At 44.5% G+C, this 21,522-nt stretch overlaps 1 protein-coding gene across 2 annotated transcripts in view; it reads left to right on the top strand.

The window, feature by feature from the left end:
- The window catches only part of MERTK (MER proto-oncogene, tyrosine kinase), a 55,421-nt gene that overhangs the window by 20,224 nt on the left and 13,675 nt on the right, over positions 1–21,522 (top strand). The window contains exons 7-11 of one of the 2 annotated variants that reach the window (XM_035111110.2): positions 6,376–6,559; positions 7,916–8,067; positions 14,825–14,978; positions 16,757–16,880; positions 20,946–21,031. In XM_035111110.2, the coding sequence (XP_034967001.2) occupies positions 6,376–6,559; positions 7,916–8,067; positions 14,825–14,978; positions 16,757–16,880; positions 20,946–21,031 (700 nt within the window). Of the gene's footprint in view, positions 1–6,375; positions 6,560–7,915; positions 8,068–14,824; positions 14,979–16,723; positions 16,881–20,945; positions 21,032–21,522 lie in introns of both variants that reach the window. The other variant, XM_035111109.2, reaches the window with a different exon arrangement.

Raw genomic sequence — 21,522 nt, 5'->3', positions numbered from 1 at the left:
CTCGGCGGCCGCTCCCAGTCACCAGTCTAGCTGCCGCATTCTGGATTAGTTGTAGTTTCCGAGTCACCTTCAAAGGTAGCCCCATGTAGAGCGCATTGCAGTAGTCCACGCGGGAGATAACTAGAGCATGCACCACTCTGGCTAGACAGTCCGCAGGCAGGTAGGGTCTCAGCCTGCGTACCAGATGGAGCTGATAGACAGCTGCCCTGGACACAGAATTGACCTGCGCCTCCATGGACAGCTGTGAGTCCAAAATGACTCCCAGGCTGCGTACCTGGTCTTTCAGGGGCACAGTTACCCCATTCAGAACCAGGGAGTCCTCCACACCTGCCCGCCTCCTGTCCCCCACGAACAGTACTTCTGTCTTGTCAGGATTCAATCTCAATCTGTTAGCCGCCATCCATCCTCCAACCGCCTCCAGGCACTCTCTGCCCTCTGTTGCAAGGCTGCAGAATATGGGGGATGTGGCAATTCTTCTGGGTGCACTGCTGCAAATGAGGATTGCCCTGAATGTCACAGGCTTAGTTTGCCTTCCTGCAAAGGGAAGCTTGAAAATAGAACTAGTGTTATGCAGAAGGGAAATATATTTAGACACCCTGCGATGGTCACCAGCCATTTGGACCGTGATGTGGTTTGTTCTTCCGGCCTGTTCTTCGTGTTCATCTTTTGGGTGGACAGGAAATGATACTTTGCATTTTTTAAATTTTGACTGTTTGGGTTATTTTATCGTACCTTTTTATTATTATTATTATTATTGTAAGTCACTTAACCTGGGTTAACCTGTTAACCTGGGTTCCTGGAAGCCAGGCTTGGCTATAGGAACAGAAAGCAAAGGGTGGTTGGAAAGAAAAAGAGAGAGTTGCCTTCCTCATAGCTGGGAGTAATATGCGCAAGTGGCATTTTCAGTTCTTCTTAAAGAGACTTCTGGGTGGCACATGTAGAAGGAACTCCGATCAGAGTTCATAAGTGAGTCATCTGTGAGTCCAAGTGGCTGCTGTCAATTTCATGAGTTCAGGGTACAACTTACGAAAAGCCTGGCGTCAACTCCTTCGGTGTCTGCCTGCAAGAAATTAAACAGCAATTGCCTGGCTCAGTCACCCAGGTGAAACGGCCACACAGCTCCCTTTGAGTTCATTGATTTACTTACAACCGTAGCCTGCCCCTTCCGTAAGGCTTGAGGGGGGAGAACAAGAGCAGAAGACCCCAGCGTAACAGAATGAAACCTTGTTGCCTCACAAGTCCTTGGCAGACCTAACCCAAAGCATTGAGGGCCAGCCCAAACAGGTAGACCTCAAGATGCTTCTGAAAGGTGCTCAGGTGAGGAGAGGGGCGAGTTTCAGGTGCAAAGGGGTTCTGTATCTGGGACAGGCACAAGCAATGCCTCTCTTTGGCCCTTGCTCTCAGGAGCGGATACATAACGCTTTTTGCAAACATCCATTCCAGGTGGAACTGAGTGCATGGTGGGGAGAAACAAGGTGGTACTTGCTAGCTTGGCTTTCAACCTCCACATGCTCTAGGCGTCCTTTGTGTCAAAGGCTGCCTATGCACAGTCTGCCCTGGTCATCAGTATGGATCAGGATTGTATAGTTACTGGTGCCAGATTTTGGGAGGCCTTGAGCAAGAGCCCCCCCCCCCATCTCCAAGCGGGCACAGCTATAAGATGATGGTAGTTTGCATGCAGAAGAACCCAGCTTCAGATGCATCCCTGGGAGAGGAACCTGTCTAAAACTGGAGAGCTGCTGCCAGTCCGTGTAGGCAGTACTGATCTAAATGGTCTGACCTGGTGTCAGGCAGCTGCCTATTTTTTTTTTATGATACTGTGCAGAGAACACTTTGGATCTCCTTTCCCCAGGAGATCAGATGAGGTCCCTTCTTTTTAATGCTTTTCCTGGAAGCAGAAACCTTTCCGTTTGCCAAGTTGTTGAGCGCACTGGCTTAGTGTGTGCAGGGTGTCTGTGTGTTTTCCTGTTGTCTGTTCTTAAATGTTTAACTCTGGGTTTTATGGCGATGAGTTTAGGTTTTATTGCATGATGTCGCCTTGAGTGCCCTCTGGCTGGGATGGTGGCTGGAGGAAAAAAGCAACAGGGTTGGATCCTGCCCCTCCCGTGAATTCTGCCTTAACTATTTCAACTTTCCAAGAGCTTGTTGTACCGGTGAAACGCTCTGCAGTTTGAAAATGGCCAGAAGTTATCAAGCGAGGCACCGTCTGCTTAAGCATTTGACACATTTCACAGTAACGCTGAACGCATTTTATCTCGCTTCCCTTCGGTCATGCCATGTCAAATGGGCAGAACTGTGTGGATGTTGGAGCGCAGCCAAATAGCTTTGGTATCTAAGCGGTTGGCGTTTGGGGTTTCTCAGAAGCCGCCCGGCTTCACAATAACAGTTTGTGCATCCCAGATTCCTAGGGTGTGTGTGTGGGCTGCCATCCTCCAAAGGGTTAAACAACTCTCATCCCGTTGATTTCTGGGGGGGGGGGGTGGAGGCAGCCTGCATATTAGGGCTGCAGCCCCTAATGTAGCTGTTGAATGCCGAAGCGGGGGACGTTTGCTTGTTTATTTCGCCTGGACAAATGGGATACGAGGAACAACACTCTTGCCATCCGGCGTTTATGACCTCGAAAACACAAGGATGCTTCAATTATTTCGTTGTTGCCATTTCAACCCATGCTTCCTCCAATAAAAGAGCACAGAGCAGTGCAGAAGGTTTCCCCCATATCTTCACAACGACCCTGCGAGGTAGGTTAGGCTGAAAGCAGATAACCGGCCAACCGCAGCTAGATAGGGATTTTGAACTAAGTCTGCCTGCTCTGTTTAACATTCTGCTCGTTACATTATGCTGCAGGTGGCAATCCACATCCCATGGAAGCTGCTAGTTCAGGCAACAAAACACCTATGCATGTTCTGAGTAGCCGGGAGGAGACTGATTTGCTGCTGGTGATGGGGAAAGGGGTGTTTGGAAAGCATGCTAGTGATTGTCAGAAAAGCAACAGGATTCTCTGGTTGGAGGCAATAAGCTACAGAGCCATGGCCTCGGTCCAGTATACCTGAAGGAGCGTCTCCACCTCCATCGCTCTGCCCGGACACTGAGGTCCAGGGCTGAGGGCCTTCTGGCGTTTCCCTCGCTGTGAGAAGGCAAGTTACAGGGAACCAGGCAGAGGGCCTTCTCGGTAGTGGCACCCGCCCTGTGGAACGCCCTCCCACGAGATGTCAAAAAGAAAAACAACTACTAGACTTTTAGAGGACATCTGAAGGCAGCCCTGTTTAGGGAAGCTTTTAATCTTTAAGAAATTAGTGTATTTTAATACTTCTGTTGGAAGCCACCCAGAGTGGTTGGGGAAACCCAGCCAGATGGGTGGGGTATAAATAAATTATTATTATTATTATTATTATTATTATTATTATTATTATTATTATTAGTGTCCAGCTACACATTTATACACAAACTCAAGTACTGTAACTGCTATCCTAACAGCACTGTTTTGTTCTTTTCTTTATTAAAAAAGATTTTTCAGGGGTGATTTTGACTGGGAGAACAGCAGCAAGGGGGCGGGTACTTGTTCCCTTGATCCTTTCCTCACCCCTATTGTTTATTTGGCAGAAAACATTTTTGGAAAACAGAAAAATGGGGCAAGGCTGTAACTCAAGAGAAGGGCATGTGGGATGGTATTCAGCTCAGTTTTACTCTAAGTAGTCTCATTGAAATTAGTGGACCTAATACACTCGTGGTCATTCATTTCAATGGGTCTACTCTGAGTACAACTTAATTGAATATCACCTGTGCTTTGCAAGCAGGCAGTTCCTGTTTCAGATTCTGGCATCTCCTGGTTGGACTGGGAAGGAACCGTGGCCGTGACCCTGGAGAGCTGCTGCCAGTCAGTGTTAACAATATTAGCTCAATGGACCAAGAAGATCTCAATGTAAAGGGATGAAAGGAATGGAAGAAGGCATCGTTTTCCATTCTTCCCTGTATTTGTCACATGCACCTCCGCTTCCATTCTGCTGCATCCCATCTTCTGCCACAAACTATGTTGTTCATCTTGCTGCCCGCTGTGGTGAAATTATGCAACCCACTTAATTTCGTTGTTCCACTCCACTCATTTAAATGCAAAGGAAACTCGATGCAAATGGCAGGGGCCTTAAATTTAATGGTGTATTGTTTGCAGACCAAAAGCAACAGCAAGAGTAAATATTCGCTGGATTGATTTCCATTCTGGACATTGGATGAATAAGTGATTTCTGCTCTCGTTTCCGTCAGAATTCGCCAACATCCCTAGTTATAAAATTAATTTCTGCACCAGCTAGGTTCTGTGCAGAACAGAGAATAAGCCCAGCCAGAGATCTGTTGCAGAGCCACAAGATCTCATGGATTAGTGACCGAGCAACACTCTCCGAAGCTGCCATGATTGGCTAAAGCAGGTCACAAGGTCTCCTGGCTGGAAGCCACAAGCCCATTGCTCCCTGTTCTTTCCATGTCTGGTTGTAGACCTGGGGAAAGCCCCAGGATGCAGGCAGGAACCCAATGTCCGGGGCAATGCAGGGGTGCAGAGTCACATCCGCACAGCAGGCCGCCCTTTGCGATCATGCTACGCTTTTAAATAATTGTTTCATTCAGCTGAGGAAGTGCCCTTACATGCAGATAACTGGACAGCATCAGGATTTCCTCTTGTTCCTAAGAAAGGTCAGGGCATTTTGTTTTCCATATCTCATTTTGCACAGATGCATTCCTTCTAGTGCCGAAACATAAAAGCATCTGTGAGCCTGGTTATTGAGTTTCCTATGTGATATTTCCACAGTATCGGTTTAAGTAGCACCGGCTGCCTTTTGGAAACTCTAATAAGCTGCTTTTGTGAGTTGCGGTGGGTGGATCAGGACAGGGTGATGCCTTTCCTTTCTTGATGTTGTCACGTCAGTGGTATTCGATGCTGCATTCCTGCTGAAACTCCGGAAATAGGTTGGAAAGTAATAATATTTTTAAAGAAACCCTATGACTTAATATTATATAACTGGCCACTTTACAGATACTATAAAAGAGCAGAATTTCTGAATTCGAGCGCATTCAAAATCCCCAAGGCAAGACCATTTTTAGAGATCTTAGCATTTGATACTCACAAAACCAGGCCAGAATTACTAAGCTGTTGATGTTTTTAAAAGGCGGTGTGGTTTGGTTTCGTCCCTTTGCCTGGACCAAATGGCCTCAGGCACCTTTGGTGACACAAGAGCCATTAATGTGATGGCAAATGAAATACACCAAAAACAGAAAACAGCTGGTTTTATTTACTCTCCCCGTATTTGCCTGCCAGAGCATCTGGTAGCATCAATGGCTGCTTAATTTTTGTTTTCTGTCTGGTGGTGTGCGGCATTGACGTGAATAAAAAATAAAGATAAATGTGCCCTGCACAATGTACTTGCCTTGTTTTAATGATAATTTGAGAGGGGCAACGAAACAGAGGAAAATGGTTCTCCGCTGAGGGTGAGGGTAAGAATCATTGCCTTCGTGTTTATTTGGCTGCAGGTGGGAAATCACGTGGCTAAATAAAAAAAATGTCTTTGCGAAAACAAACAAGCAGACACCCTGCACACAAAAAGATAGCATGTCAGGGATAAGGGTTCTAGTTTCTCCCTGCCATGCTTATTTTCTAGGTACAAGGATCTGCATGTTTGTTTTCTCTCTGGACACATCTAGTGACATAAGCTCTCACTGTAACAACAACAACAACAACAACTTGTTATTTATAATAAATTATCTGGCTGAGTTTCCCCAACCACTCTGGGCGGCTTCCAACAGAACATTAAAATGCAACAATCTATTAAACATTAAAAGCTTCCCTAAACAGGGATGCCTTCAGATGTCTTCTAAAAGTCTGGTTGTTGTTTTTCTCTTTGACATCTGATGGAAGGGCGGGTGCTACTACCACAGGGTGGGTGCCACTACCGAGAAGGCCCTCTGCCTGGTTCCCTGTAACTTGGCTTCTCGTAGTGAGGGAACCGCCAGAAGGCCCTTGGCGCTGGACCTCAGTGTCACTATGAAGATTTGCAGCTCATTTTACGACTCAGGTGAGAGCTAGGCCTAGGCAGATTTAGGAATTACTAGTTGCTTTCCATTTTCACATGAGTAACACATGGAGATACTTTGATTTGACTCCAAATGTGTTTCTGAAGCCTCTCTTCCTCTCGCCTTGGGCATTTGCTGTAACTCTGTGGAAGGGAGCCATTCCTTGCTGTTCAACATGCTTATTTTCTGTGGTGAGAGGGCGGCCTTGCCACTTCTCTCCTTGCAATATTACGCAGGGCTGCTGGCAGATAATTGTGCCTGTAGCTTTGGAACTCCTTGCTGAATCATCTTTGCCTTGACCATTTTTGTTCTTCATTTCAGGTGAAGGATGCTTTTGCACCAAGCAATGCCTCTGCGTTGGTTTTCAACGCTTCTGTGCCTCCTTATCTGTACCGTATTCAGAATCTGGGGGCCCTGAAGGATTATAACATCTCTGTTTCTTGTATGAACGAAGTAGGCTGGTCTGGCTTCAGCCCGTGGATAATTGCCAACACAACAGAAGGAGGTAAGTAAAACAAACAACGCAATGCTATCCCGGTGAATAAAGTAGCCCTTGGTAGCAGTATCATGTTTGTGTGTCTTTCCGATTCCTCTTAAGAGCTTAGGAACGTTTGCTCCCATTTTTCTCCTCCTAACAACCCTGTGAGGTAGATTAGGCTGAAATATTGCCGCTAGTCCAAGGTCATCTAGTGAGCTTCATGGCCAAATAGCGGTTTTAACTCAGTTTTTCCCAGCTGAAGTTCATACAAGGTTCTTTGGTTTGGCTGTGCTAAAGCTCTGCCCCGTATTTACAGCATTGCATTCAAGAACACTCCCATCAAGTTTCCACATTCAACTTTATATTACAGGGACATCCTACTCCCAAGAGACTACGATCTACTTCCAGAAAAAAATCTGGCAGTAAAAACTGGTGTGTGTGTGTGTGTGTGTGTGTCATTTTTTTAGGGGGGCAGACTGAAGTTGTTGGGCTTTATTTAGGGGAGAAAATCTTTCCTTAGGTGGGGCTTCTCAATTGAGAAGAATAGCAATAAATAGCATGACAACAATGCAGCCACTAGCAGGCAAACGCAACGCTACAGCAGACAAAGGAGCACCCATTAAACGTGACGCACGGAAAGACCGAGGGGGCATAGACATGATTCAAAACAATGCGAGCGGTAAGGATCCCGCGATCGACCACGGTCACCCGGGGATCGACCTGTCGATCGCGGTCGACCAGTTGGACCCCCCTGCTATATTCGTATATATTGCAAACCATAGCCTATTCTGTGCTACCGTATGATTATCCAAGATATTTCCAGGTTGCACTTTTTACCCGAAGTAATAGTACATGTCATACCTAACTTGTTGCAGCAGGATCCAGAATCTCTTCCCCCTCCCCGCCCCCTACACAAGGTAATGCTTTTGTTGATAGGAAATTTATCATTATTTTGCCCCTACTGGGCCCAGTATACTGTCAATTAGGATAGTGGCTGCTGCATGGGAATGTAGTTGGGCGAATGTTGTGGGCACCTATTGGACTGTGGCAGTGGCATCACTGATGATGAGCAACACACACACACACACACACACACACCCTGCTCTCGTATCTCTGCCATTTTCTTAGCAGATGGGTATTCACTTTCTGTGTCACTCAAGCAATGCATGTAGCCCTTTAAAAAAAAAAAGAGTGGAAGATGCTACATACATACCCTGTCCCTACATACCCTGTGCCTATCTTGTGATCTACTTGCACTTGTTTTTGTCTTGTTCTCTGAATGCTGTGTGCTCCCACCCCTACAATTCTGCAGCTCACATCTCCCCGAAGTCATCAAAATGGGGAAATGACCATCTTTCTGTTTTTCCACTGTGTGTTTTTCAGCTCCCTCTGCTCCGCCTGGGAATGTCACGCTCTCCGTCAACGAGTCCAGCTCTTCTGTGATTGTCACGTGGATAAAACCTCCCTCTGCACAGATGAATGGTGAACTTCAAGGCTACAGCATCTCTCATGTGTGGCAGAATTCAGAGGTGTTTGTAAGTATTGAAACAATGGCCTCATTCACATGTCACCCTAAACAATGGTTAATGATAGCCAAGCTTTTGAGACCAACAGGAAACCTTGGTTTGCCAAGCATGTTCAAATTGTATTTTATAAACCATAGATAAGTAGTAAGGCTGGGCCCAATGATTAACGATGGTTTGCTAAACCATGGTTTATAAACTATGGGTTAGTGTTACATGCAAACCAGGCCAGTGAACAACCCAGGTTCCTATTAACCAGAGTTTTTAAAGTTATTTTGAACACTGATTAAGCGAAATACAGGTGCTGATGTATCGCGTAAATGCAGCTAAGGCAGAGTGGTGAATTTGCTCAGGGAAGGGGACATGCCTTCTCCAAATGGCCCCAGATATTTAGCAGCAGTTAAGAGATTGAGGTGGCAGTCCTACATCCACTTACCTCATAGCTAGTCCTGCTGAACGCAGTAAGAACGTATTTCTAAGTAGACATGCGCAGGATTGCACCGTGAGGCTCTTAAGTCTGCACTGCTCCAGACTTGGCATTCATCCTATATCCCTGGCTTTATGGATGAGATAAGAAGATTTGGCCCTAAAATCTTCAGCTGCTTGTAGCTTAAAAGGATGTTTGGGAAGACCCTGCAATCTCATACTTTGAAGCCTTTTGTGTTTGCTTATGAGAGCATTGCAAAAAGCCTGTTGAACTTAGAAACCTTGTTGAGTGAGGAGTCTTACTCACAGCAAGCCTCACTCAGCCCTCCCAGCCTCTGAGCAGGTAGAAAACGGCAGTGAAGTCCCCACTTTTATCTGAAATGTGGTGGCCTACATCAGAAAAATTGTGGCATCACAAGTCCCATGAGGAAGGAAAAAAGAAAACAAGAAGTTTATACTTGTGATAGAAGCATGATCCAAAACAGATCCTGATTCCTAGTTTAGGTTTCCACTGAGTAGATTTTATTTATATTAGATTGGCTTTTTGAGTCCAAAATTGAGGTACTGAAAAGAAACTGCACCGCGGCTCACCAAAATCCTATGCATGCCTATGCTGGAATAAGCACTGTTGTGTTCATTGGGGCTTGCGCTCAGGTCAGGGCGCAAATGTTTTCGTTGTTTTCAAATCTCCCATGCAAGGGGGGAATGTGATTCATGCTTGTTTTCTGGACGACTAGAGTTTTCTGTTCCCTTTTTAATGTTTTTGGGATTTAGAAATCAAAGGGCTCAAACTGACTGAAATCAGCAAAGTGATAATATGGTCTTGTGACTAGTCTAGGGTGGAGACGCAAACTCATCAACTTGTCTTAACTAAAGGTCACTTCCTTCATCCTCAGAGAAGGAAGGCGTAAATCTTAGCATCTTGCTTCTCCAGAAAAACGCTGGATGCCAAAACTTTTAATATCTAGGCAGTTCACATTCTGCATGTGCCTTCAGCTTCTCAGATGTAATAAAACATACTCCATTGTTTGCTCTTGAACATTCCTAAGTACGACAGTAAATCATTTGTCAGGCTGTAAGTTCTTAATGAAGCCCTTTCAAAAGACAAGTGGCTTCTAGCAACAGGACAGATTTATTGTGCAGCAAAAGTTGCTTAGGCAAGAGTTAAATACACTTGAAAGATGGTGCAAATGTGTACTGCTCCTGATCTTAGGAGACTGGGAACATGGGATCGCCTGTCCCATTTCTTCAGCCACCTTCTCTTTTTGGGGGCCCTGACTTCTGCTTGTCTCAACAGTGATTGTAAGCCTCATATCAGGAAAGATGATAACCATTTTTTATGCTTCTCTGGTTCCCTCTTAACCAGGGGTTGCTAACTAGATTCGAACCCTGGCTAAGAGAGAATGAGTCAGTTTGCATATGACGCTAAACCAAACCATGGCTCAGTGTGGACACGTGAGCATGCAGGCTTCTGCAGTGCTGGGCTGGGAAAGTTCATTTTCATTTGTTCAAGTTCCTTAGTGAGCCTAGGGCTTGCTGATCAGAAGGTCGGCGGTTCGAATCCCTGTGACGGGGTGAGCTCCTGTTGCTTGGTCCCAGCTCCTGCCAACCAAGCAGTTCGAAAGCACGTCAAAATGCAAGTAGATAAATAGGAACCGTTACAGCAGGAAGGTAAACAGCATTTCCATGTGCTGCTCTGGTTTGCCAGAAGCAGCTTTGTCATGCTGGCCACATGACCTAGAAGCTGTACGCCGGCTCCCTCGGCCAATAATGCGAGATGAGCGCGCAACCCCAGAGTCGGTCACGACTGGGCCTAATGGTCAGCGGTCCCTTTACCTTTACCTAGTTCCAGTTAGGTTTATCCTTTTACAAAATGAACTAGTTCATAAAAAGTTCATCCTCAGCCAAAAACAGTTCAGAATGTTACAAGCTGCTTAAATATAAGGTCAAAAAGTAAATCGGAGGCAACAGACTGGTAACAAGATGTCTGGCAAGCAGAATGTCAACAGGTAAAGCTTCCCCCAATGTTGTATTTCCCTACTACAGAAGACTTACCCTACTTAATTTGTGCCAGCTATAGAGCTGCTAGGGGCACAAAGCATAATTTGCTTGCTTTCTGTACTTGTACTTCTCACTGCAAGCTGCTCCGGTTGGAAGAGAGTGAATCTCTTCAACAAGGAAGATATAGGAAATGCCTTATATTCCTTCCTTCTGATTGCTTAGCAACAGTGACTAAGCATCCTCAGCAACAGCAACACCTCTGTATCTGCCCAATAAGCCTTAGATCGTCGCCTCCATATTCTAACTTTTTAAAATGAATTCTGGTCGATGCTAAGAGCCAGGGCCTCCCGGTTGGGGTGGGTTGGAGGAGAATAAACATGCAGATAAATTAGAAATCGTTCAAAGTTCTGCCCCCCAAAATAAATATAGTTTACATTTAGTTCACCCCACAATTATGGGAACTACTTTCGGGGGTAGTTCAGAGATTCTTGATCTTTTGTTTATGTGAACTGTTGTTGTTGTTTAGTCGTTTAGTCGTGTCCGACTCTTCGTGACCCCATGGACCAGAGCATGCCAGGCACTCCTGTCTTGCACTGCCCCCCGCAGTTTGGTCAAACTCATGTTCGTAGCTTCGAGAACACTGTCCAACCACCTTGTCCTCTGTCATCCCCTTTTCCTAGTGCCCTCAATCTTTCCCAACATCAGGGTCTTTTCCAAGGATTCTTCTCTTCTCATGAGGTGGCCAAAGTATTGGAGCCTCAGCTTCACAATCTGTGAACTAGTTCATGGCAAATACTGGACTTCCGGAAATAAGACTGTGGCTGCCTCATTCCTCCCCTCCTTGTTGCTGCTATCCCCAGTTAAGCCATGTTTCGGCTTAGTGTGTCATCCGTACCCCAACTTGGGGTTTGTCTCCTCCAGATCAGTGCCAGATGTATGTATAAGCTAAACAAGCTATAGCTTAGGGCCCCACTCTCTTGCCCCCCCCCAAAAAAAATAAAGGAAAAAACCAACTGGGTGTACATTTCCAAAATATAAGATAAAAAACAAATAAAATAAAACCTACATACAGCAACAGTGTTTTGTGTTCGGTAGACACCTATGATGTAAGTAATGGCCTGCTACCCAGCTCCCGAAAATATCACTGGTTTGCTCATTTCTATATATAGGTTGCCTACATTCTACATGGACTGGTTGCATGTCATGGCTTTATATACATATTAGGTCCATAAATTACCATATAGCATCACCTTGCCGACAAAGGTCCGTATAGGGGGGAAGAAATGGAGGCAGTGAGAGATTTTACTTTCTTGGGCTCCTTGATCACTGCAGATGGTGACAGCAGTCACGAAATTAAAAGACGCCTGCTTCTTGGGAGAAAAGCAATGACAAACCTAGACAGCATCTTAAAAAGCAGAGACATCATCTTGCCGACAAAGGTCCGTATAGTTAAAGCTATGGTTTTCCCAGTAGTGATGTATGGAAGTGAGAGCTGGACCATAAAGAAGGCTGATCGCCGAAGAATTGATGCTTTTGAATTATGGTGCTGGAGGAGACTCTTGAGAGTCCCATGGACTGCAAGAAGATCAAACCTATCCATTCTGAAGGAAATCAGCCCTGAGTGCTCACTGGACGGACAGATCCTGAAGCTGAGGCTCCAATACTTTGGCCACCTCATGAGAAGACTCCCTGGAAAAGACCCTGATGTTGGTAAAGATGGAGGGCACTAGGAGAAGGGGACGACGGAGGATGAGATGGTTGGACAGTGTTCTCAAAGCTACGAACACGAGTCTGACCAAACTGTGGGAGGCAGTGGAAGACAGGAGTGCCTGGCGTGCTCTGGTCCATGGGGTCATGAAGAGTCGGACATGACTAAACGACTAAACAACAACAACAACAACAACAACAACAACAACATATTCAACACAAAAACAGCGACAATTTGTTGTTGACAAATGACAGTTGGACATATAAAGGGCCCCAGTAGCTTAGGGCCTCATCAAACCTAAATCTGGCCCTGCTCCAGATAAACCATGAGCTGTAAACCAAGAACAAACCTTGGCTATATAAAGGGGTATATAAACAGATTTGACTTGTAACCCACCATCACCACCCTTTGCTCCCTGTTAACCAGTATCCAATCCCTCTTTTGTTAAAGCTTCTCCATTTTGAGGTGGTGTGTGTGCTAATTGGTCTATTAACGATCAACTGAGAGCCTTAATCATTTCATAATTTTGCCTAGTTCCTGTTTACACAGTCCTTTGATACAGCCTTATTCAGTTGAAGCTGTACTACCGTAACGCATTGCCCTACGAAGACACTGAGTGTTACATGCCAGCCTGCCAGCTGGACTGTGAGTCACAGAAGAAATTATTTTTTGTGTGTTTTGGTTTTCAGTAGCGGTTCACCAGGAAGCAGGACCTATCATCCTTTCAGCTGTTCAGCTGACTCACTGGATGTCCAGGAAATAACAGGGAATTTACGGGAAAGGGTATCTCTTGTGTCAAATCAGATATGCTAGCGTTATTGGAGAGATATCTGGCTGGGATGCCGCTGCGTCACTTAAGCTTATTAAAACAATTTGCTTTTCTCCTGCATAAAGCTGCTTTAGCTGCAAGTGCCCAAATGCCCATTTTGTCTCTGGAGGAATTCTAGCTACAAGCATGGCATCTAAGATCAAAAATGGCACCTTGTATGTCTGCTGCATTCCCATGTACACAACCAAATACCACAAGTGTTAAGAGAATGCCTAGTTGTCAGAATTATTATTTTCATTAATGGCAATACTGCTTTAAACACAGGTACAGTGGTGCCTCGCAAGATGAATTTAATTCGTTCCGCAAGTCAATTCGTTTTGTGAAAAATTCGTCTTGCGAATCACAGTTTCCCATAGGAATGCACTGAAATTTCTTTTTTTGCCCGTAGGAACGCATTAATTAAATTTCAATGCATTCCTATGGGAAACCACGATTCGCAAGACAATTTTTTTCACAAAACGAATTCGTCTTGCGAGTCACCATCAGATCGCAAGCCGCATTCGTCTTGCGAAAAATTCGTCTTGCAGGGCATTCGTCTTGCGAGGTACCACTGTAATTTCCATACCATTAGTAAATGCTCAAGAATATCTTAAGGCTGTAGTCCTACGCATGTTTACTTAGAAATAAGTCTCATTTTTGTTTCATCGGGCTTATTCTCAAGCTAGTGGACACAAGATTGCACCCTGATGCTTTGTATCAAATGTTCATGGGCAAACATGTGAGATGAGGTTGGCTTTGGGTTCCCGAGATTCCTGAAGCCCATTTATTTTGCCTGTTCTCTGTTCCTTGTATAGTAGCTGGTTTGGCCCCATTGTTTGTCTCCTAAGTGGCACTTTTTAATTATATTTATTGATACTTGTCCAAAGATATACAAAAGTTCATATCCAATAGAAAGTATCTTTTCATAATACACTGAAATAAAAGAGATGTTTAATCTAAAAAGGAACGGAGGTGGAAAGAAGAAGAAAAGAGTAAAAAGGGAAATAAAGGAGGGAAGGAAGAACGAAAGAAGAGAGAGATGAAAAAAGAATAAAGAAAGATAAAAAGATTCCCAGTTCTTTGTCCTGCAGCTAAGTATCGTATTCACTCATTAACCTCCAACCACTCTATTTTCCATAAACCAATATTTTTTCAGTCTTCAAATCCAGATATTCCAAGTTCATTTTCTCTTTCACACAAAAAACCCATAAAAAGTTTACAGTCCTTAATGAATGCTAGTCATGATTTTTCTCTAATTAAACACATTAACTTTGTCTTTTAAGTGGCACTTCTTCCTGGGAACATTCCTGTGGCTTTGCAAATTCAGAAAGGAGTGGGAAAAGGCCGAGCACAGGGAGAGAAAGCAAGGAATTTTACAAACCATTCCCATCCTCGGCTTTCTTTTAGCACTCCAGTTTGGGAAGTTTTTTGTTCGTCCCCTTGACTATTTGGCTCTGTCTGTAAGGAGGACAGGTTTGCAATGACAGGGCTTGATGGTCCGCAGCTGGAAGCTTATAGAACTGGGTAAAATTTACGTTGAGTTTTGACTCTGGCGGTAGTAAGAAATGCTGGCCAGCTACGATCCCGTGCTTGGAGTGCTACCTTCACAGAAACTGTAGCTCCCCATGAATCAATAGCTGTTCTCTTGACATGAGCGCTGCCTGTTTATGTTCAGCAAACAAGCATGAAATCTAATCTGTTGGATGGGGATAAATCTTGGTTTTCAGCTAATTATTTAGTCTAATGGGAGGAAATGGGTCTACAAAGGGGGAAAGTCTTTCCCCATGAATTCCTCTGCATTTTAAAGAACTTCTCCCCCTTTGCAGCAGAATCTCTCTTCGCGTACCGGTAAAGAGTCCAGCGCCATTCACATTCCAATCGTGGCCATCAATGCAACCTGCATGGTGCGAGTAGCTGCCATTACAAATGGCGGAGTGGGGCCATTCAGTGATCCAGTGGCAGTTTTTATTCCAGGGAATGGTGAGTTGGACTAATGTAGCGCGATAATGAGCTAAGGAACACTTGCAGCCTGGCAGTATCTTCAGGTGGAATTCAATCACCTAGATGGCTTTAAAAAAGAGGATTGGGCAAATGAACAAAGGACAAGGCTGTTCTCTGCCTCCACAGTCGGAGGCAGCGAGGCTTCTCAATTCCAGTTTCTGGAAGCCACAGGAGGGGAGAGTTTTCTTGTGCTTGGGCCCTGCTTGAGGGTTTCTCATCTGGTTGTCCATTGTGAGAACAGGATGCTGGCCTAGATGGGCCATGGGCCTGATCCAGCAAGCCCACCTTTATGTCCTTATCATAACCTAGCAAATTCAAGGGTGTGTAATGAAAGTTTATTTGGAGCTGTTGCGCAACACACATGCTTGCCACCCCCAAATCAGACTTTTTGCAATAAGCAAAGTGTTGGAGAAATGCAGTGGAAGGCGCGAGGCAACTTTTGTTGTTAAAAAAATTATACTGTTCAAGTTTATACATTTCACTAATTTTATACAATTCCTTAATTTTACAATCATTTTGACATTTCAAAACTTGGCTTCCTTCCCCCTCTTTCTGCGGTTCCTTAAATTTATTTTTAATATCTTCTGCATATCCAAATTAATCTAATTTGCTCATTTATTCATCTTTAAATATATAACCTTATAAAACTGCAGGTTATCACAATAATCCTGCCAATGTTTTTATCTGTTTACAGTTTATCTGTAAATATTCAATAAACCATTTCCATTCTTTTATTTAAAAAAGTTTGTTATCTTGCTTTCTCATTCTTCACTGTTTCTGCATATTCCATAAGTTTTTGTATCCATTCTTCCTTTGCTGGGACTTCTGCTTCTTTCCATTTTGGGGCAAGTAACATTCTTGCCGCTGTGGTGTGAGATAGCTTTTGAATGACATAATGTTGCTCAGCATTCCTGCAAACAAATCAGGGCTCATGCCGTGTAAATACTCTACTATGATTCTGTGATTGAACCAAGAGATGTGTATTGCAATATAGTCGCATCTTGAACCAGTTCAAAACGGGCAAATCTAGTGAAGCCATCCACTTGCACCTACTTTGAACATATTTGAAATCTTGTTGTGAATCTCCCTCATAAACAGCTCCCCAGGACCCCAAACTGTCCTCTTCTTCTTCTTCCTCTTCCTCTTCCTCTTCCTCCTCCTCCTCTTCCTCTTCCTCTTCTTCTTTGGCAATCACTCGTAGCCGAGTAAGATTGTATTCCATAAACACATTTTAACAGTGGGTCCGTAAGTGACTATGGAGGCAAATTCTGGATTCACACGTCCTTCCACAGTGGGGACATAGTTTTCCAGACAGGAGTTGATCATGGTGAGGGTTTGCCAAGTGTGCCTTCCTCTTAGCATGTTTCTCCCTTTCATCCCGAGTTCAAGCGTCTTCAAAGCCCATGACACCTTTGGTAAAGCCTGTTCTCCAACTGGAGCGCTCGCAGGCCAGTGTTTCCCAGTTGTCGGTGTTTATATTTCCTTTTTTTAGATTTCCATTGAGAGAGCCTTTGAACCTCTTTTGTTGACCACTGGCATTACACTTTCCATTTTTAAGTTGGGAACAGAGTAGTTCCTTTGGAAGACGATAATCAGGCATCCGCACAACATGACCAGTCCAGCAAAGTTGATGTTGAAGAATCATCGCTTCAACACTCCCCAGGTCCCCAAACTGTATGAGGATCTCCACTCCCTTTTCTCTGTAACGCATCTTATTGTCTTAGGTTTCGTATCCACTGCCTCTTCTTCGACTCCAGCATCAAGAAGCACACATTCACCGACGATAGTCCTCGGGTTTATATGTGGAGTTGTCGTTGTTGGGTTAATCCTGTATGTGTCTGTGATTATCAGGAAAAAGTTCACAGAAGAGACCAAGTTTGGGTAAGTACACACAAAAAATACAAAATACTAATCATATTAAGCTTGGGAGTTGGTTTTTAGCCAAAATTCATTGATCAGGCGATGCAAAAGTTCACTGGGTTTCAGGAGCAATCTGCCATAAAGCTGACATTAACGTCCACCTTTAATGTTGAGCCAGAAAACTGCCATACATCTGGGATAGTCACAATCCCCTGTGATGGAAGCTACCTTCTAAAGTCTATATTGAGCAGGATAATTGAATAGAGGTCAGTGTGGTTGGCTGGTTAAGTGCTGAACTCCTTCCCAGGCTCAGCCCAAGACTTAAGTAAGTTAGGCTGAAATGGTATGCATGTTTGCCTGTCAGTAAGAGCCATTGAGTAAAACTACAGAGGTCCATAGGACTGACTCCCCAGCAAGAATGCACAGGACGGCAGCCTTAAGCATTTGTTTAATTTTCTCCTGCTTAAACAAAATTGCATTTAAATAAACTGGATTTTAGCTCCATGATGCCCCAGTGAGCAGTAAGAAAGGACACAGAGCCCAAATTCATGTAATGAGAAGATTTGGATAATAGAGGCTCTGTAACCTTTTTGTGAAACGTGATTCAGTTGAGCATGTGATTGTGAACAGTTTTCTGACTGCTAAAGGTTTTAATTGTCTTGGATATTTTTACAAAAAAATAATAACACACAGTCAAGTTTCTCTGAACTTAAGGCCACTCTAATCTGCACCCTCTGCCTTAGGTCCCCTTCTGGTCATTCTAAAATTGGGAGCAATTCTGTCACAGGAATCAGATTTATTTTAGGGGGGGCAGCCCTCTAGAAACAGAACAGGTTGTGCTTTGCAAATATGGATCCTGTTTACAACACTCACCTCTTCTGATCCTTAGTCACTTTTAACATGTTGCTTTATCCAAGGATTGTTTTCTTGCATCAACAAAGGTCCATTGTAATCCTGGCTCACAAAACTCCTCCCCTTGTGACCTTATACAATGAAGTTCCAAACAGACCAGCTCCTGCCCCTTCCTCGTAAGACCTTTTGAAATGAGCAGCTGTTCTGAGTGGGCCAGAGAGATAGATAGATATTCCTAACGTGCTTCTGAAAACCGGGCTGTGGCGAAGCCTTGATGCAAAATAATAATAATGCCCCAATTGGTGCTTTTGTACATGTTTCTGCACATCTGTTCAAGAAGGACAAGGTGTGTTTCCCACCCCCACAAACTTACACAGATCTAACTTTTAAGAGATTGAGCCCTGGAGAATCGCAGCTAACAAGGCGCTGTAACATTCGTTTAAAGCAGGGCTGGGGAACTTGTTTCAGGCAGAAAAAAAATGGTTTTTCATCCTCATCTGGGCAACATGCACACTCTGTCCTCTCTAGGCATTGCCAGTGTTTAGGACCCATTCCAGAAGTATATGAAGCAGGGCTGGTGAGGGGTGTTTGGCTATTAAAAGAGATGGAGAGGCGAACTTCTTACAGGAGCAGTGTGACAGCTCTCCAAGGCTTTAAGGCATTTTCTCCATGCCAGCTTGCTGGCAAAAATGTCTTTAGACAGCAGAGTGTGGGGAGGTCATGTCACTCCCTTCCCCATGCACTCCTTTAGTGTAAAAAGCTACCCTCCCACCAACTCTTCAAATCCATATACTTAATAAACATATAGACATCTGGTCTGGCCTTTAGCAAGTTATACTGGTAGTGCAGCGGCAAATTCAGAAGTGCAGTGTCGCTTCGTGACAGTCGCGGCCACAGACCCTTCTAGGACAACAATAAAGGTAAAGGGACCCCTGTGGAACGCCCTCCCATCAGATGTCAAAGAGAAAAACAGCTACCAGATTTTTAGAAGACATCTGAAGGCAGCCCTGTTTAGGGAGGCTTTTAATGTTTAATAGATTATTTTATTTCATTTTTCTGTTGGAAGCCGCCCAGAGTGGCTGGGGAAACCCAGCCAGATGGGCGGGGTATAAATAATAAATTATTATTATTATTAATAATAATAATAATTAAATCCAGTTGCAAACGACTCTCGGGTTGTGGTGCTCATCTCGCTTTATTGGCCGAGGGAGATGACATTTGTCCGCAGACAGCTTCCGCGTCATGTGGCCAGCATGACTAAGCCACTTCTGGCAAAACCAGAGCAGTGCACGGAAACACTGTTTACCTTTCCTCCGGCGTGGTACCTATTTATCTACTTGCACTTTGATGTGCTTTCAAACTGCTAGGTTGGCAGGAGCAGGGACCGAACAACAGGAGCTCACCCCGTCGTGGGGATTCGAACCGCCAACCTTTCAATCGGCAAGCCCAAGCAGCATAGTGGTTTAACCCACAGCGCCACCCACGTCCCATAAGACAACAGTATAATCCTACAATTATGCAATAATAATATTTAGAGATGCATTGCAATCAGTACAGATCTCCACGCGCTGCCCTTCACGCGGGCGAACGATTTGGTGCTCCAATATCTTCCTTTGGTGCAATGCAAGTTGTGTTTTCCCTGAGGTGCAACTGCACACAACGGAACGTGCACACCATTCTGTATAAACTGGAGCACCTTATATTTTTGGTGTCCCTAAATGCTTCGCTTTGGAACACACAGAATAACTCCTTCTTGGTGTTGTCCCTTCTCCAGGATGACCCTAAGAGTCAATCCTCAATGGCTGACTTTTACTTTCCTTTTACTTTCCTCTTTTCACTCAATGGCTGACTTTTACTTTCCTTTTACTTTCCTCTTTTCACTCGATAAGTGAGAAGACTTTCTTAGCAGTGGGTAGAAAGGCTCCCTTTCCCTGCCGATTGGGTTGTTGCTGGACCTTGCTGGGACCCTGCTGCAGAAATATTAACGGGTCTTCGATTCCTCAGACACCTCTGAGCTACACCAGCTTTCATTAAAAACACTTGTTGAGTTTGGCTTTAAAGTAAACTTATTACCCTTCTTTGCAAAACTCCCAACACTTGAGTGGTGTCATTCCAAGTTGCTCACTTCCCAAGCTCCATCACATCACCAAAACCACAGCTTTTGGGAGGGCACTTGGGGTGATTTGAGCTCGGATATTGTGAAATGTTGGTCTTTTGTGTTCTGTTGTGCTGATCTGGGATATTACCGTAGAGGAAGTAAGGAAACTGAAAGTTTGCATTGGCTGGGTACTGTATATGGATGGCACAGATGACTATCTTAGTTCTGTTTAGATGGAAACTTCCTTCTTGGGGTGAATGTTGTTGTTGTTGTTGTTGTTGTTGTTGATGATGATGATGATGGAAACTTCCTTCTTGGGGTGAATGTTGTTGTTGCTGTTGTTGTTGTTGCTGCTGCTGCTGCTGCTGCTGCAGCAGCCTTCCTCCCAAAGGTACACAGAGTAGCAAACAACAAAGCAGTAAAACAATATAATTTGAAATAAAATAAAAACATATTTCAAAGACTAAAAGCGCAAAATATTAAAAAACAATAAGACTAGCCTCTTTGGGGGGGGTGAGGGGCAGGATTTTTGAAAAAGGTAAACCCCTTATTTTGTGCTTTGTCCCTCGTCTATGATTTTATTATTCTTACTCCCCTTCTTTCTTTCTTTCTTTCTTTTTCTATGCATGCTAATTGCTTTCAGGTTAATCGCTTTGGCCCTTCCAGCTCAGAAGGTCTCGGTTTCTCTTTTGAGAAGCTTGGAACTGCGAGCCAGGAAGGGAAAATACAACAGTGTACGGAAGTGAAAGTTTATAGGGTTTTACATTGTTATTCATAAGAGCATGGTTATAGGAATAGGAAATGAATAACCAACATAGCTTCGCGGCCCCCCCACCCCACCCCAAAATAGCTGAGTGACTCAGCATTCTCTCATAGTCAAGTTTAATTCAGGAGTCTATTCGAGATAAAGTAATGGAACCAAGTGTGTTGGTCAATCCGTTCAAAGGAAAAACATGAGAATAGTGACGTTTCCTTTAAAAAAAAAATTCATTGTGAGCCCAACACCTGTCTGTGACGACCCCCTGGCCTCGTTTTGCAGCTGTGAATCCCGTGCTTTCCAAAGAATTCAGGCTGATGGGAGAACTGTTACGGTGCCATGACAGTGTTGTGTTTTCTGTCCACCCACCCGCTCCTAGGTACGCCTTCAGCAGTGATGAGTCAGAACTGGCTGTAAATTACAGAGCAAAGAAGTCCTACGGCCGCAGAGCTATTGAACTGACACGTAAGTTTTGGATGTGTCACTACAGCTGCTTAATGTTTTGTTTCTTATATTTTTTAATAAACAGTAATGCATTTGCACCAAGGGACGCAGGTGGCGCTGTGGGTTAAACCACAGAGCCTAGGGCTTGCCGATCACAAGGTCGGTGGTTCGAATCCCTGCGACGGGGTGAGCTCCCGTTGCTCGGTCCCAGCTTCTGCCAACCTAGCAGTTTGAAAGCAGTGCAGAGTGCAAGTAGATAAATAGCGGGAAGGTAAACGGCGTTTCCGTGCGCTGCTCTGGTTTGCCAGAAGTGGCTTTGTCATGCTGGCCACATGACCTGGAAGCTGTACGGCGGCTCCCTCGGCCAATAACGTGAGATGAGCGCCGCAACCCCAGAGTCGGTCACGACTGGACCTAATGGTCAGGGCCCCCTTAACCTTTTTAATGCATTTGGTGGATCAAAATGGTTTATCTGTGGCCCTCCTCTGGGTGCCCTCTCTGAGGTAGAGGCG

This window comes from Zootoca vivipara, chromosome 3 (genome assembly GCF_963506605.1).
Source record: "Zootoca vivipara chromosome 3, rZooViv1.1, whole genome shotgun sequence".
Classification (NCBI taxonomy): domain Eukaryota; kingdom Metazoa; phylum Chordata; class Lepidosauria; order Squamata; family Lacertidae; genus Zootoca; species Zootoca vivipara.
The sequence above is the reverse complement of the archived record's forward strand: the minus strand, read 5'-3'. Positions and strand labels throughout refer to the sequence as shown.